This window comes from Schistocerca cancellata, chromosome 9 (genome assembly GCF_023864275.1).
Source record: "Schistocerca cancellata isolate TAMUIC-IGC-003103 chromosome 9, iqSchCanc2.1, whole genome shotgun sequence".
In the NCBI taxonomy this organism is placed as follows: Eukaryota; Metazoa; Arthropoda; class Insecta; order Orthoptera; family Acrididae; genus Schistocerca; species Schistocerca cancellata.
The window spans coordinates 132,693,212-132,712,434 of record NC_064634.1 but is presented as its reverse complement, the minus strand read 5'-3'; the positions used below and the strand labels follow the sequence as shown (position 1 = coordinate 132,712,434).

At 38.3% G+C, this 19,223-nt stretch overlaps 1 protein-coding gene across 1 annotated transcript in view; it reads right to left on the bottom strand.

Annotated features, from left to right (window-relative positions):
- LOC126100375 (protein FAM76A) overlaps nt 1–19,223 on the bottom strand; it is a 75,009-nt gene that overhangs the window by 4,172 nt on the left and 51,614 nt on the right. The window contains exon 5 of the mRNA XM_049910983.1: nt 12,966–13,218. Within this exon, the coding sequence (XP_049766940.1) occupies nt 12,966–13,218 (253 nt within the window). The remainder of the gene's footprint in view (nt 1–12,965; nt 13,219–19,223) is intronic.

The window sequence follows — 19,223 nt, the reverse complement described above, 5'->3', positions numbered from 1 at the left end:
TCATAAATATTTTTTATGATGAGTTCGTATACAAGGTAGTCACTTTGGTTAGGAATACGTTCCATCTGTAAGAACAGTTGTTTATAAATGTGAACAGATTTGTTACAGCTTCCTCACAAACGGTCAGCAATGAGTCAAACCAATCGTTTGCAATCAGAGGTAACTAATTATTTTTGCTGGGAGGAATCCTCTGACCTTCAAAAAAGGACTTACCAGGCCACTAGTTCTTGATATGTATTGACACAAAATAACTGAAATAACACTATTCACACAATTAAGAAACTATTTTGATAAGGTGTATTAGTGTGCAAATGGTTTCTTGACCATGCCCTGTATGCCTTTAGACTGCGGCAAGTTTCATCAGTATTGATGAACTCAATGGTATTGAATGAGTAATGTACCACATGAAAGTTCTTTTGCTGTTCCAGAAGACAAAACTGGTAAGCTTCTGCACCACCTTGAATGCAATATCTCTCAATGAATAACTCAGGCTACAGATTCATTTCACTAAATACAATCTACCATAAAGTTTGCAACTATTTTATTTTTTAAGAAAAGAAAGCCACCTGTTGATATTTTATGAGGGCTTGGCAAATACTACTAATCATTTGGATTAGGTCTATTGATAAGTCTGCCTGTGGGAGTTGATTATAACTAATACTGCAGCACTGAGTCAAAAGTGCCAACTCACAGCAAACTGGTAATGGCTTGGAAAGTGATGTGACGAAAGAATAAATGGCTACTGAAGATCAGTTATCAAAGAGTTTAATGATACAATCTGCTCATATGCTTTGTGGGGATCTTTCACATTTGTGAGTCACTAATTGGATTCACAACTAGTTCTTCTCACTTCCAAAGAATACAGTAGTTACGACAGGGAGGTGAGACACACCTGGTTCGTCAGCATGACAGATTAATGACTGTCGGTCTGGTACACCAGCCAGCTTCAGTGTAGTTTCAGGCCCTTTTCTACATTTTAGACAAATGCTTGTCTGGTCCCCAATCTGCGCATCAGAAAATATGATACATAAACGATTAAAATACGTATTCGCTAATACGAAACTTCCTATCAGATTTAAACTGTGGGCCAGATTGAGATGCTAACTAGAGACTTTCACCTTTTGTGGCCAAGTGCTCTACCGACTGAGTTACCAACAAGCCATTCTCAGATTTATTTCTGCCATCACCTCATCTCCTATCTTCCAAACTTCACAGAAATTCTCTTGTGAAACTTGCAGCACTAGCACTCCCAGAAGAAAGGATACTACAGAGATGTGGCTTAGTCACAGCCTAGGGGATGTTTCCAGAATGAAATTTTCAGACTGCAGCTGATTGATGAAGGTGCTGAAGGAGCTAAGGCTGCACGAGACCGATATTATAGTCAGCTTTGATATCATTTCACTTTTGACACAAGCCCCATTGGAAGACTCCAGAAACTTGGCTGACAGTTTTATATACTTGTTCCAACATCGACCTATTTTCTTTCAACAGACAACATTGTGAGCAGTGATGCGTAGCGATGAGCAGCTCCCTCTTGCCAATTGTAATTAATTTCTTCACGTTTTCATTTCCAGAGCACTGGAAATCACTGAACTAAAGCCCGTGTTTCTTTTGGTATGTTAACTACACACGTCATCTGGCCACATGATCCCAAAAAACTTCAGAAATTCTTAGAACATCTGAATTCCATCCAAGAAAGAAACCATTGAAATTACCACTGAAATAGAAGACGAGGGCAAACTTTCTTTTCTTGACGTCCTAGTTCCATGTAGGCCTGACGCCTCGCTTGCCCACAGGTTTACCGTAATTCAATGCATACGAATTTGTATCTCATGCCTCCAGCTGCCATCATTTCTCACAGAATTGTGAGCTCAACCCTCAAGTACACATGAAATACTCTATTTCAGACAAATGATGTCTGACAGCAGAGCAGGGAAACGTGGGACTCATCTTCCATGAGAATGAATACAGCAACTGGCAGGTTCAGATGGCCCTGTGACACGGGAATAACACAGAAGCCAAAAATACAGAAGAAGAAGATCTGTTGACAATGTATCATCAAAAATTGACAAACTACTGTAAAAACAGTACATAATGCCAGTTTTCCGCATCAGCCAAAATACAAGCTTTATTCAGGACAACGAAAGATGACCTGGGTCTCAAAAAAGTGGTGTACCAAGTTCCATGTTAATGCAGAAAAAATTATACTGGGTAAACGATCTGCACAATTGAAAACTGATATAGAGAAGATGAGCACCCCACCTGCTTACTGCTGCCCAACAACTCTGCTGTAGCAGAACATTGCATTGAAAGTGGACATAAAATGAACTGCCAACAAATGGAAGTCCTGGCTACTATTGATAAATTTTGGTGCTCCATTTTCAAAGAAATGACTGAAATCTGTGTGACATATAATATAGGGCTAACAATGAGCAAAATGAGCAAGGCATGAGAGCCAATGCTAAGCTCCATCAAAACAGAAGGTGACATCCGGATGAGAGATTCGACAGGTCAATGTGTGGAAGGCAACTGAAACTCTCATCTCCCACCACCGCAGCTGCAGCCTCCCCCCCTCCCCAACCACCGAGCACAGTGCACTGGTGTGGCGGCTTGAACTCTGGACTGGCAGGTGTAAATACTGCCAGCATGCAGGAGACACATCATTCCACCAGCACCACCTGATGATCGCTGAACAGTTGTTCACCGAAATATTGTGGCCCTTTGACGACTGGTTCTGGCAGTACACCAGATCCTCTTGGAAGCAGAGTATATATTGGGAAAGTCTCAGATCACAAGGAAATTTGTATAAATGGACACTTCAACATCACACGAAGGCTTCCTAGAATTCTTACAAAAAATATGAGGTGGTATTTAAAAGATCCCGAGATCTTGAAATTAAAATTATTATTTCTTTTTACGGGGGCCCACAGGAATTTCTCCACAAGGGGAGAAATTGCCAGTTTTCATATAACTTATCAGCAAGTTTGAAAATTGACAAGAAATACACAAAATTTACTATGTCTCAAAATACTGATGGTTATCTACTTAGTATTTTCACAGCAGACTGCTTTGGTACCGAAACTGTGTAAGCATATTTCAATAGTACATGCAAAGTAATGTACATAAAAAGCTGCGACACTCAGTGCTTTAAAAGTTTTTACTGTCTGACAGTTGGAATAACACTAGCATGCCTAATGGCAAGGAAGCCAGTATTAATTGCATTTGAAGCATCGGTAAATTATCAAGGGACATGAATTATTGTGAAATAAATGTAACATGAGCTGATCTAGTGACATAAGGTACAACTTATTCATGAAAAAAATACTTTTGAATATGCGTATAATTGCAGTTTATCTTGCTGAAAGCAAGAGCATATGAATAAGTATTCAAGCATAAGAAGCAAATATTTCTGTAGGCACTTTCTTGACACAGAAGAATTCTGTATGGAGTCTATTGATTCACAGATTCTTACGTTTCACTTCACAGACTTTGAGGTGGTCCCACTCATGCAGAGGACATCTACTCAACCTCAAAATTCCATTCCTTTTCCCCCTCTCTTCCAGAGAATAAAATGGATTAAGTATAGATATGCACACATATAGTACTGCATGGCTGTATTTTTGCAAGTGTACTACAAAAACCCAATCTCGTAAAACTGAATTAAGAACTGCAAGACTCTGGGTTTTCCTTGTCCACAGACACACAGAATATTACTGTTGAGATTCCTTTGTGAAGCAAGGAAGGAGGGGGAATCCTTATGAGGAATGGGGAGAAATAATTGGACATATACTGCTGCCATGTTGGTAACTGCCAAACGGAATTCATGCACAACAGTGTTGGGCCTTTCTTCAGCTCAGCAAGGGCTGAATGTGGTGGTGGGAAGGTGTGTGTGTGTGTGTGTGTGTGTGTGTGTGTGTGTGTGTGTGTGGGGGGGGGGGGGATATGAGGACACTATATTAGCATTGTTCTGCAAAGGTTGGCATCCAGGTTGACTACAGAACATTGCCGAAACCACAGCTCACAGAACTGGCATAATTTCTTATGAACAGATTTATAATTAAGAAAAGCCACAGATTCACAATTAAGAAAAGCCATAGATTGACAATTAAGAAAAGCCATATATTGACAATTAAGAAAAGCCAAAATGTAAAGAGATCGTAAAGTTGCAGAATTTCTATTGTGGGTGGCTATGTTAAATCTGTGTATCATAATACAAGGGGAAATAAAATAAACAAAAGAAATACTTTTTTTATCTTTACTTTGTTTTTTGCTTACTATCTAACCCAGTTGCCAGCAGTAGCACACAGTTTTTAATCTTAATTATCAGCAGCTCACACGTATAATTATCTTCTTTTGTAAGTGTGACATTTCTTCCTTCTTGACACTCGTCCTTTAGTATATCACCATCTGGGCCGCACAGAATTAGATATGTAGCACTTTTTGAATCCTTTCATAATAGATTTACTTGAGATCCTGCCCCATCCACAGGCCAAACATAGATACTGAGGGTCTCTAACTCCCACCTCTGTACTGGAGTGACAAAATGGTCTCTCTGAAGGACACATACACTATAAAACTATCACTGGTAAACCTTAAAATGCATGTTCAAAACAACACCTATTACTTGAAATTGTGATGCCATGCCACAAAGGAATTATTACCAGGTCTGCATTGTTCTTTGCTATCAGAAACTTAAAATTTCTGGCCGAAGTGCCCCTAAAAGAAACCAGCACCAACATTTATCACTGAAAAATTCCCTGACTGGTGGAAATATGCTGCAGTTAAGCATGTGTATAACAAAAGAGGTAAAAGAATACCATCCAATTTCACTTTTGCCAGCAATATTGAAAATTTGAGAAAAGTACGTATACAAGCAACACCTCAGCTATTTGACAACAAAGAATACACTACCTAAGTCAGAGTTTGGATTACTAAAGATTTCCAGTACCTACAAGGCTATTTACACATAAGGTGAGAATTCAGTTAATTCATTAGATAATAAATTACTGACCACTGATATATCAGTGATGCATCAAATGTGTTTGACTGCTTTTAAGTAAATTAGAATGTTAAGGAGTGAAATGATTCAATCATATCTATCTAAAAGGAGGCAAACATAGTAAGGAAACTTTGGCAGAATGTAAATAATTTAAGAGTAAAGGAGACCTTTCACTGAACAGCAGAAGCACTGAGGCACAGACAGACACACACAAAAGGGAATGAACACTTGCCAGTTATCAGCAAAAATCCATGTAGAAGACCACCACACACACACACACACACACACACACACACACACACACACCTACCTGTACCCCTACAATGGGCTTGTGTCAAAGGATTTTTTCCCCCCGAAAGCTGGCAAATTTTCATTCTCTTCTGAATGCGCTTGTCGATGACTCAACCCTTTTGTTATTCAGTGAGTGCATTCATTTATTCCTAAATTATTTATAAAAGTAAAGAAAGAGTATCGATAGGAATAAACCTTGTATTACGCTAGCAATCATAATTCAACCGAGAAAAAAAATTACATGTGATAACGGAAAGATTTTATTTTAGGGCCCTTATTTTTTTTCTCCTGTACTTAATTACCTTTCTTCAATAACATTAAAGATGCTATGATTGTTATGTTTCCAGATGATGCACAAAATTGTGATAAATGACGAACAGTGTCACTTCATCAAGAGCTGTTAATGACATTGGTATCCAGTGAATTCTTTATGATCATCATCTACAATTTACAGCTCTTACCTGGGTCTGTTTAGAATACTGGCCTCTCCATTTTTTCCTGTCCACCCACCATGTTTCTCTCTCCACTCCTCTGTCTTCTCCTCTCATCATCACATATTCCTTCCTTCAAATGACCCATCTGTCTCTCGGTCTTCCTGTAGGCCGCTTGCCTCCTATTATCATTTCATTAGCCTACATCAGTATACCGCCAACTTCCATTCCTTTCACATGCCCAACTTATCTTTTTTATGACCTCTTTCATTGACTTCCCTTTCACTATCTCTCTAACCATCTCATTCCTTACTCTTCCCATTAAAGGTCCTATTCTGCTTCGTTAAAATTTTGCAAGACTGTGTACTGCTCACTTGTTCATTCCTCGCATTTCTGACACATACGTGAGTATTGGAGCATTATATGCTTGGTATAACACTTGTTTAGCTTTTGGTGGGTCATCCTTGTTCCAGATCATTCTTTTTACATTCTGCAGGAAACACTGGGCTTGCATTCCCTTTTCACTAATTTCCTTATTATTCCTCCCAGTTTCTTCTGTTATGCTCCCCAGGTACTTGAAACTTACCACTTCTTTAGGACTTGGGGCGTAAAACTTATATCCTTTATACTCTCCTCTTATTCCTCATTGTCACTATCACTTCACACTTCTTTGCATTATTTTCCACCCATACAGTCTTCCCATGTGTTTTGCCTTTCTTTTACCCCTCCTAATTAATTTCCCACCCTTAAGTCATCTGCAAACGTGTTTAACCCTAGAGACCATATCCATAAGTAGTGGACCCGGAAATGCTCATCAGCAGCTCCTGGCTGTTGAAGGGTAGAACAGAAGTAAAATACTTCCTGTGGACCAAATAGCCAGAAAGGATACTCTGTTAATAAGTCCAGCTACAGTGGGCCCAGCAAGCCAGTAGTGGATAAAATACCTGCTTTCTAACACTGAACAAGCAAATTCTTTGTCACTAAACTTCAAAGAGACAAAGTACATGCTTTCCCAACTTATAGGTGGTTTCCACCCAGCATGTGTCTAAAATATGATGGCAAGCAGATGGAGGAGATGGCGGTTTAGAATTCTTGCGATTACAGCTTGACGATAGAATTCAGGTGGGAGAAGCATACCACACAACTGTCAAAATGCTTCAATAAATCTTCATTTCTAATATGGATGTTGTTAAACACTGCAAGGTCCTGAAGAGGCTTGCCAAGTAACTGGAAATACCAACTACTGCTTTCCAGTAAATTTATTCCTTAGTGAAATTTGTCATAAATAATACTGCATGTATCTTTTTACACATCTCATTTCATGGAATCAATGCCAGGTAAGATTTAAAGTCATTTACTGTGGTCCAGAAATGTGTCAATTACGCAGAAATACACATTTGCAAAATACTGCCAGTAGACATTTAAGTTTAGCTACTAATACAGTGCAATTTAAAACCAACCTAAAGGATCTATTGGTGACCATCTCCTAAGACTTCACTGGCAAATTTCTTAGTAGAAGCAACTGATGTAAATAATAATAATAATAATAATAATAATAATAACAATAACAATTATTATTATTATTATTATTATTATGACAGAGTTACGTCAACTCTGCACACCTCTGGAGCAGTAATGAAGTCTGTGTAAATAAGTGATTTTATTATATGCCTTCCCGTCCAGCTCAGTTTGATTCAGTGCTACACATCATTGTGGTCACTGGAGTTTAATCGTGGCTGCTTTTCACAGAGCAGTTACCTGTGACAGTGGGAGAACATAACAAGATAGCAACTGTAGAGAATGATCTTACACTGTGAAAATGTGGGCCAAAAGCACATCATTCTCTAAATCAAGCTTGCAAAAAGCGCAGGGCGTATTTGGTAACTGTCGGGCAGCCCTACTGCAAACATTCTGAGCATGCACAGGATCACTGACCACGCATGCTTGCAGGTGCTCAGCTAATACGCTACGACTGGGAAGGGCACAGTCCAGCTGCCTGATTGGCCATGAGTAAGCACTTTAACAGTTTACTCTAAGTGGGTAAATTACCCAATGCTATGTCCCTGGCACAGATGGACACACAATGTGTTCTTACAATAAAGTTATTTTACAGTTTCAGCTAAAAATTTCTTTCATTTCACAACATTTATTAATTTCTAACACATCAATTATGTTGATATGTAAACTGAAGGTGAATTTGGGGGGGGGGGGGGGGGAGGAGGAGGAGGAGGAGGAGGAGGAGGAGGAGGAGGAGGAGGAACTATTGACGTCAGAGGGACTTTATGCAGAACCAGCGGTGACAAGTGAAAATGTGCACCAGACCAGGATTCAAACCCAGGATCTCCTGCTTACTAGGCAGTTGCATTAACCACTGCACCACCTGGACACAGTCTGCATGGACTATCTCAGCTGACCCACATTCCCACTTAGTGCCACCTATCTGCAGTCCCCATCCATGTCCTACATGCTCGCTATTTTCAGATTCCCACAGGACGACAAACGTATTGCGCATCCATACTCATGGTCGGGAATTCGTTGCCCATCAAGGCGAATCAATTATATGAATGTGTGGTGCCTGTTCTTTTGGACATGTCTGAAAGAACAGGCATTCATATAACTGTTTCACCTATTTTGCTTTGAGTTATGTAAATAAAGGAACAAACATATTAGATAAAAACTTCAGGAAATGTGTGATGAACACTGAGAAACAAAGATAGGAATATACAGAGTGTGTTTAAAAATAGTTGCAATTCACAGGTAAGTAGTCACATGTGTTAAACAGTTTGGTCACAAGAATAGGATCCAGTTTCACTTACAGTGTGACTCATCAGAGCTCTGTGTAATGTCATTACTGTAATTGGACAGGTAAGACAATTCACACATCAGAGGGTATAGGAGATTACACATTCTACAACTTACAATTTACAGTAAAGCCATTACAATGTTCAAAGCAACCTTTGGATTGACAGCTGTGCTGCTCCCCATATTTTACCATATTTACCTGATAGTAAGACGAGGTTTTATCTCCAAAATACGTCATTTGAAAAATACAGGCTCATCTGACATTCTCAAAAATTTATGTTATGTAATAGTTTAATACAGGCATCATCATACAGTTACAGATAAGCTTTTGTGACTGAGGTCACATGAAGATTCATTTTGAAAAATTTGGAAAGGTTGTGTGGTGTCACAAAATTGCTGACACTTGGGTTTGTAATCCTGCCACTGGTGCAATCACAGCAACATCTAATTTGACTAAAATTTGTTTTACTGGACTATTATTTAATGCTTTTAATGCCTGCTTACATGAGAATTTTTTTATTTATTTATTTAACTTCACGTGAGATAGGTGAGTGCTGCAGCTGACTGCTGTCCATCCGCTGCATAAGGCTGTGTTCACAGTGGTGCCGACAACTGTAGTCGGATGCCATCACCAAATAACATTGGCTGACAGCTCGCTCCCATTACATCCAATCTCTTTCGTCAGTTTTTGGGGGAGTTAAGGAGGTTAGGTTAGGTTAGAAGCTAATCTATGTATGATCTAGGTCAGATTTTAAGCTGTAGATACCACAAAGCCTCTGTACTTGGAGCCGAGTGTTGCACTGCAGCTTTTGCTATTAAAAAGATGTCAAATGCATGTGAATGTCTCGGAAAGCACCCAGCGAGTGTGTCTTCAAAAGTACACAGAATAAGAGAATACTGCACTCTTTTTTCCTCAGTTATTAGAATAACCAGATTCCAAACAAAATGAACAGGTTCAAATAAGTTCAGTAAAACAGACTAAGTCAATTAACCTTCAATGACTCTCATTCGGCATAGGTTTGGACAAACATGAATTTTAGAATGAGATGGTTTGAACATCTAAAACACTGAAAGGGGGAAAAAACAGACATCACATTTGCAAACTGTCTCATAACAGAATCACCATGCTAGTGGCATAAAAACACCAGTAAATAAGACAGCTAATGCTCCCTTACCACAACAAAACAAAAACAAAAAAAAAAAAAAAAAAACAAAAAACAAAAAAATCCACAACAATAACTATGTGTAGAATATGCCACCCTTCTCACATCATCAACAATTTATTTTTTGAGATTATAATTTATAATACATATGTTTTTGGATGGGATCCACCTTTAGCAAAACACAATTTTGTTTTTATCCCAAACATGTTTCACTGCAGTTGCAGCACCATTAGTGGGCTTTTATTTTATGGCTTTTTACCACATGGTTTGGTTTTCCTGATGTGTTATGTTTTTATAGTGTCAGTTTTCTTTCACAGTTTGTAATGTTTTCATTTTTCCTGATCTTCTTCACTGTGAAGTTCTGCATATTGAGCTGTCATTGTCACTGTTTACCAGCTGTAAAAACAAGATGGCCATCTGAAAATACAGAACTTCACAGTGAAGAAGATGAAAAATGAAAACATGACAAACTGTGAAAGAAAACAGGCACTATAAAAACATAATACATCAGAAAAACCAAACCATGTGGTAAAAAACCATAAAATAAAAGCCCACTGATGATGTCGCAACTGCAGTGAAACAGGTTTGGGATAAAAAACAAAATTGTGCTTTGCTAAAGGTGGATCCTGTTCAAAAACATAGGTATTGTTAAAGCAACACAGACAGAAGAGCTTCAACTTCAAGATAATTATTATAATTTATGCCTAAAATTTTCGAATTAAGATTTTACCTACTTGTGATTTCCTACAAAGCTGTGATTTCAATTCATATAGCCATATAACGACTTATTATCCTCAGGATTCCACAAACCCCTTTCTTGAAGGAAACCTAGTTTCTTATAGTCCATATTTCATGTGTGATAACATTGGCTGAATCTACCAAAGGAAACACACTAATCTGAATTTCATCGATTCCCATCCGAATTACGTGCATGTTTGGACGCTTGTGACTGTGCACACCCTGCCACATTGATTTGAAATGCTCGGCCATCTTTGTCCAAAGCCGGTCGTTGCTGGAATCTACCAATGTTGATGCTGATTGCAGCCTAACATACACTCATCCAGCACCTGCTACACGCATGCCAAAGATTTTGAGAGGACGAGTTCTATGACCCTGCTTCAATCTAATCTAACCACCTTGCACTACTTCAATACTGTTCCTTTTTTAACAATAGAATATTGGTAATTGTTTTTTCTGGACTGATTCGAGGAAGTTATCCGAAAAGCAATAATACTTGTTAATAAGCTATACCGAGCAAAATGTAATATTGATTTTATCAACATATCATATACACTAAAAAAAGAAAAAGCTAGACTATTTTTGTAGTAGTGATGAGAAAGAGATTGCAACTAAAGAGTTAACTACCTTTTCATTTGTAGTCAGGATTGAGCTGACTTTAAAATTGGACAAATACTCAACACCAGCATACATTTATGCACGAGATGGTAAAAGCCCGGATCCGGGCCAGTGATGTACTTGCATGTTTTGTACACCAATTTTGTCAATGCTGGCCATTATGCTATCACAGGAACAAAAGAATGTATGTCAGCTGCCGGTTCTATGTAGCCAATGAGAGAACAGCAGGCAGACGACATATTTGGAAGTAAGAGATTAACGAAAATATTCTCATAGTCTCACAGCATTATCGATGTGAAATCCACTGTGTATTTCGGGGTGGGGGGTGGAGAGCGAAAAGTTGTGTTCTATGGTCACACCGCAACCACAACCTGAGAAATCACAACATATTTGGAAGAAACAGCCAAATATTTCTGGCAACCAAGATTATATATTTCATTGGTACACATATATAGAAATACACTGCTTCTTTTCTCAACTTTCATTGGTTAGGTGAAATTATCATTCTAGATAATGATGTCAGTGATTACTACTACTACTACTACTACTACTACTACTACTACACATAGTAATAAGAGAGACAACTGGCTTAAGTAGTAAGCAATGAAGGAAGTGGATATAAATACTACTGCCGACAATGTTTTCTGTTTGTTTACCTTCAAATTGTCAGAATGTAGAAAATCAATTAAAGGCATAAGTTAATTCCTAAAAGACTGCTCAGAACATGAAAGCAATATCTTGGCCCACTTGTATACCACTTCTTTGAGCCAGGATATCTTTCCAGCAGAATGAAATATGTGGGAGGGTGGGAGAACACGTATGGGATGCCACACAAAAATTCTCAAATTCTAACGCTAAATACAATCACATCACACCAGATTTTTATTCGGCGCACCGTCACCTTCAAAGTAATCCAATTTGGAGCTCAGACATTGATTCCAGAACTTCTACCATACACAGAATGCATCCTGAAGTCTTTTTTTTTGGTCAGTGTGTTCAGCATCATTTGTGATTCCACTCAAATCTCCTTTATCATGTCAAATCTTCATCCCTTCAAGCCCATAGCCTATTTTCAATTTGGGAAACAGCAAGAAAGCCCATGGAGCCAAGTCGGGTATACAGTGAATGACGAAGAACTGCTGTGTTGTCTTTTTGCCAAAAAACTGCCGCATGGTAAAAGCTGTATGTGGCCTCGCACTGGCATGGTGAAGGGTTCAGTCACCACTTCTCTTGACGTTCCCTACTCACAGCCTCCCTTAGCCGCCTTAGGACATCATCAGATGTCAGGGATGCTCTGCCTATTCTCTTTCACAATCACATTCCTAACAGCACTGTGATTTTCTCTTGTAATGCTGGTAGATGGTTGTCCTGAACATTCATCATCTTCAGATATCCGGTCATTTTTAAAATGTTTAAACCAGTCATACGTTTGTGTTTGGCCCAAAGCATCATTACTGAATGCCTGCAGTAACATTTTGCGTGTTTCTGCAGCTGTTTTACCACGATTAAAACAGAATTCAATACAGCAACACTGTTCTTGCGAGACGGTCACTGCAAGATCACAAACACAAGCAAACATCACAATTGAAAACTGTGGGCTAACAATAAACACGCACACATAGATAAAAGCCGCTGTGCATACTGACACACAAAACATATTGTACACTGCTCATAGCACCGTTTGGTTGTACTACTGTTTGTAGGTGTGGGTCACATAAATTTCAGAAACTTTTGGGTAGCACCTAGTGAATCCCCAATGCATAACATGATTCTCACTACAGTAATAGTAATTCACTCATTTAAATAAGCTCAAATACTGTCACAAAATTAAAAGTGATTTTCACAGTTACACATATGGAGAACAAAACAATGCCGCCTAATGCTTCTCACAAAATGTTTCAGTTTAAGCTAGTGACATCATACCTGTTTATCTTTAGAAAGCAGCAGGGCATCCTTTTGGGTGAGCTGTTTCTGCAGAGATGCAATTTGTTCTTTGAGCTGTGTCATCGCAACAACATGGTCTGAAGAATTCGGATCAAGTGGATCTCCCCTACTGTTTCCTGAGGAGCGAGCAAGTTTAGCTGGAGGAATGCCATCTGATTTGTCCATGCCATCTGGAGCAGCAGTAAGTTTAGTAACATCAACACGGTGCGGTCGCTTGCTGTGACTTTTGTGCCTGAAAATGCAAAACAGAAATCATCAGATACGATTTTTTTTTTTTTTAATCTCTATACTTCAAAGTAACTCAGTTTAAATTTGATAAGCTATGGTATTAGCAAAATGGCACAGCTGAATTTAATAGATCCTAATTTGATGTATTAAGTAGGATAATACAGATATCATATGTTCCCTCAAAAAAGTATTAATTTCTGAACAACATGTCCCAAGTCTGATTGAATCTGTATTCCTACATATTCATAAGAGAAAATATTTACAGCAGTTTAAAGTTCTACTACAGTTTCAGCACATACATCTCCTGAAAAGTAAATAGTGGAACCACAGTTTCCAACAACTCTCATATCTTCATCTGCATGATATTCTGTTTTCATCCAGAGCACCTCCACATTTAACATCACTCTAGAAGGGCAAATACTAAAACCTTGCACATTTATTATCAGGTTGTTTACACAGACAAGGAAATAAATTCCCAGATTTTCCCAGTTAAAATACACTGTCTCCAGGTGAAAGTACTTTTTTCCATGTTAGGTGACTATATACATTCCCTTGGAGCTACAAAACTTTTCAATCTTTTGAATAGTAAAGGTTTTATACACCAGCGTAGAACTTCCCGGCACTTTAGGAAACAAAAGCTAGTAAAAAAAAAGGTTGCTTTTTGATAAGATCTTTGATGCACAACATGTACACTGGAAATTTTCATTATTACGAAAGTATAAACACATATTCACCAAATACAGCATGGTAGCTTCCGAAGCACTGAAATCAAGATTGTGCTGAGGTTTTGTCAGCCAGTCATAGCCCATGTTACATTATCTTGCCAGCCAATGATAGCAAAGATTAAGAATATAGGACAGGTGATGTAGACAGCCAGTAACATCACTGTTAAATAGCAAGAACATCCAAACAGGAAAAGTTAATGGTTTAAATTGATATAAATACACTATAGCTACAAGAAAAGCAATTTTTTGTGAGGGTGTGGTTAGCCAGGATCCTAAGTGCACAGCTTAAATTGCAGCAACAGAATAATTGTTACAAGCACAATTATAAATTTCGCTGCTGCACACCAAACATTTCATGGGTTACCAGGCTGAATACACATTCCAACGAGTACTTCGACTTACTCGTGTATTTTTTAAAAAAAACCTGTGAAAATGCTCAAGAACTCATCTCTCACATTTTTTAGGGATAGTTATACTTTTTGGCATTGTTACTGCATAATTTGTAATCTACAAGAGAACTATAACTTAACCTTGAAGCTTAGTCTTTTTTTAGTGTGTCATATATTTAAGGTACATCAAATACAAATTTGCTTGTAAAATTTTAAATAATGGCATAAATGGCTGGTCCTCAAAGTGTTAATTCTGAATGAGAGTCAAACATTCCACGATTTAAGATATTCATCACACATTCTCTAGTATAACATAATTCATTTGGTTGAAAATAAAATTTACTATGAAAGTAGTACTTTGCAAACTACAAATCACAATATTTCCCCATGATCTGTTAGAAATGTAAACAGTTGTGACATCATACCCATTGAAAGCAGTTTGTTCTCACGAAGTTAGCACAATCTTCGCCCTAAAGCCTTTGACCCATTTTGCTTTTGGCCGATGTTTGTGTGTGCTCTGACTTTTGTTGCTGTAAAGGGTGCATTTTCTTTGCAATTTAAAGTTTTATTTTGGTGTTATTCTCTTGTTCATATTTTATTGCTACCGTATTACTCTGCCATGGTGGGCTAAATTAAAAACCCTAGTTAGAGTTTCAGTTCTTACCAGTCAAAATTACAATAATTTAACTGAAAACTAAAACAATGAAAAATTTCCAGAATTCTAAAAAGTTCCTGGGTTCTACCCAGATGTAAAAATTCCTGCATTTTTCCCAGCTTTCCAGGTTGTCCCGGGTTGTATACAGCATGATTATTCATTATTTTCTCATGACATTGCATTAGTCAGCAACAAAGAAAAAAATCTCATTTATGTCATGTTACAAAATTGAATGTAATGTTAGTCACCCTCCTGCAAGGTGCACACAGGTTGCTTCACGTGCTACAGATACCATAAAACTGCTGCCGAACCGTCATATCACCCTCCACTGCTAAATCATGGCAGTATAGTGGTGTTATCATCAGGTTATACGGAATCAGCACAGTAAGATGGGTCGACATGAAGATGTGACACAATGGCAGAAAGAAGCTACCGCACCTGAACAGCTAGTTAGTTAAGCTATACGTGTAGGGAAATTGATCACAGATTCTAAGTCATATGTCATTAATAACACTTCTAGTTCACTTTTCCTGTCAGAACTGCTTAGAAAGTACACTAGAATCACCACAGATTAATAACTATTTCTTTCTGTCTGACAGACAGCATATAAGGAATCAAACTTTTTTTTATGAATAGCTCTCAATCTCCTAATGAGGACCTGTACACTGTTGCAAATGTCAACACTTCATTACCTAGCTGTAGTTCACATGCACAAACTTCCAACATGCTGACAGAAGCAAAATTTGCTTACTTCTACAGTTCTTAAAAAAAAATATCTGTCTGCCTGGCCCCCATTAACTACAGGGATCTTCCCTGTGTGACTGCCCCCCCCCCCCCCCCCCCTCAGTATCTGCTAATTGAGAAGCTAACTCATCTTTCCCCTTCCTATCTAGCTCATGACCACACTACGAATGAGGTTGTACAATTAGTTAATACATCAACACAGACTGCCTAACACCTCTACAAGGATGGCGTACCAACTGTAGCCACGAAATATGGCGAAGAACAGTGAACATAAAAATGTGCTAAACAATAAAGGCCTGAAACGAGTTGTACACTGGCACAAGACAAAACTCACATGTTGTTGTTGTTGTTGTCTTCAGTCCAGAGACTGGTTTGATGCAGCTCTCCCTGCTACTCTATCCTGTGCAAGCTGGTTCATCTCCCAGTACCTACTGCATCCTACATCCTTCTGAATCTACTTAGTGTATTCATCTCTTGGTCACCCTCTGCGATTTTTCCCCTCCACGCTGCCCTTCAATACTAAATTGGTGATCCCTCGATGCCTCAGAACATGTCCTAACAACCGGTCCCTTCTTCTTGTCAAGTTGTGCCACAAACTCCTCTTCTCCCCAATTCTATTCAATACGTCCTCGTTAGTGCTCTACCATCTAATCTTCAGCATTCTTCTGTAGCACCACATTTCGAAAGCATCTATTCTCTTCTTGTCCAAACTATTTATCGTCCATGTTTCACTCTCGTACATGGCTACACTCCAAACAAATACATTCAGAAAAAACTTCCTGACACTTAAATCTAATCGATGCTGACAAATTTCTCTCCTTCAGAAATGCTTTCCTTGCCATTGCCAGTCTACATTTTACATCCTCTCTACTTCGACCATCATCAGTTATTTTGCTCCCCAAATAGCAAAACTCTTTTACTGCTTTAAGTGTCTGATTTCCTAATCTAAATCCCTCAGTATCACCCGACTTAACTCGACTACATTTCATTATCCTCGTTTTGCTTTTGTTGATGTTCATCTTATATCCTCCTTTCAAGACACTGTCCATTCCGTTCAACTGCTCTTCCAAGTCCTTTGCTGTCTCTAACAGAATTACAATGTCATCGGCGAACCTCAAAGTTTTTATTTCCTCTCCATGGATTTTAATACCTACTCCAAATTTTTCTTTTGTTTCCTTTACTGCTTGCTCAATATACAGATTGAATAACATCGGGGATAGTCTACAACCCTGTCTCACTCCCGTCCCAACCACTGTTTCCCTTTTATGCCCCTTGACTCTCATAACTGCCATGTGGTTTCTGTACAAATTGTAAATAGCCTTTAACTCCCTGTATTTTACTATTGCCACCTTCAGAATTTGAAAGAGTATTCCAGTCAACATTATCAAAAGCTTTCTCTAAGTCTACAAATGCTAGAAATGTAGGTTTTTCCTTTCCTTAATCTATCTTCAAAGATAAGTCATAGGGTCAGTATTGCCTCACGTGTTCCAAAATTTCTATGGAATCCAAACTGATATCCCTGATGTCAGCTTCTACCTTTTTTTCCATTTGTCTGCAAAGAATTCATGTTAGTATTTTGCAGCCATGACTTATTAAACTGATAGTTTGGTGATTTTCACACCTGCTTTCTTTGGGATTGGAGTTATTTTATTCTTCTTGAAGTCTGAAGGTATTTTACCTGTCTCATTCATCTTGCTCACCAGATGGTAGAGTTTTGACAGGGCTGGCTCTCCCAAGGCTGTCAATAGTTCTAATGGAATGTTGTCTACTCCCAGGGCCTTATTTCAACTTATGTCTTTCAGTGCTTTGTCAAACTCTTCACACAGTATCATAGCTCCCATTTCATCATCATCTACATCCTCTTCCATTTCCATAATATTGTCCACAAATACATCGCCCTTGTATAGACCCTCTATAAGCTACTTCCATCTTTCTGTTTTCCCTTCTTTGCTTAGAAATGGGTTTGCATCTGAACTCTTGATATTCATAGAAGTAGTTCTCTTTTCTCCAAAGGTCTTCCCTCGTCTTTTTACCTACTTGATCCTCTGCTGCCTTCACTATTTCATCCCTCAAAGCTACCCATTCTTCTTCTACTGTATCTCTTTCCCCCATTCCTGTTAATCGTTCCTTAATGCTCTCCCTGAAACTCTGTACAACCTCTGGTTTTGTCAGTTTATCCAGGTCCCATCTCCTTAAATACCCACCTTTTTGCAGTTTCTTCAGCTTTAAGCTACAGTTCATAACCAATAGATAGTGGTCAGAGTCCACATATGCCCCTGGAAATGCCTTACAATTTAAAACCTGGTTCCTAAATCTCTGTCTTACCATTATATAATCTATCGAAACCTTCCAATATCTCCAGGCCTCTTCAATGTATACAACCATCTTTCTTGATTCTTGATCCAAGTGTTAGCTGTGATAAGTTATGCTCTGTGCAGTAAGGGTTTATTTCTTTTCCATTTTACATTAATATTGATGTATATACAGGTTGTGCCTGTGCCTACTATGATTGTGTGAAACTCTTATCAAGAATGTTATCACCTAATGCTTCCTCCACATCAGTGGTTCCCAACCTGGAGGTAATCACCCCATGAGGGGTAAAACAGAATTATCTGAGAAGTAAAAACTGAACAATATTATTATAATTTTGTAAGATTCTAATACTAGTTATGTAAGTTACCAATAATTATTTTTTCTCAATTAGTAACACTGGTGCGGTGGAGGTTACAGGTTCCTCACATAGTCAACCCACTACACACACATTGTGCTTTGTTCCATACATTGCTGATAACAGTGACATACAGATGTAACAAATGCTAAATATCTGAAGAAAATGACTTCCCCAAAATGTACATAGTACCTACTGTAGTCCAGAAATTGCTTCATTATTCACTTCAAAACAGATAAAAAATGAATTCATTGACAGCACAGCACAGCGTTAATTACATATGGGCTAATATAGAACTTTATACAATTTTATTATTATTATTATTATTATTATTATTATTATTAGGGTGGTTAAACACAAAGCATTATCAGCCTGAAGTTGTCCAATTTCTGCCAGTTCAGATGTATGAAGTGCAGCAATCAAGTGATTTATGAACAGTAAGTATAGTGCAAAAATCGGTAAGGAGAGGAGTAATGTAGGACAAGCACGTTTTGTAATATGTGTGTACGATCACTGTGGATAGTTATAGCGTTCATTTCCGAGAAAGTTACAGGTAGCACTTGCAGTGCACCACAAATTCCTTTGTCATTCATTCTGGGGGGGAAAAAAAAAAAACACACACACACACACACACACAAACTAAATATCATTCATCTTTCATAATTTTAAAAATAAAAGTGATCCAAGAAAAGTCTTTCATTCTGCAGTGTTTAGTTAGGTGATAGTTGGTAAAATGTGGGGGAGGAAGGAGGTGGGCGGGCAACAGATAGCAGGGGCGGGGGTGGAGGGCAGGTATATTAGCTATTGTGTGATTGCACTCAGGGGTAA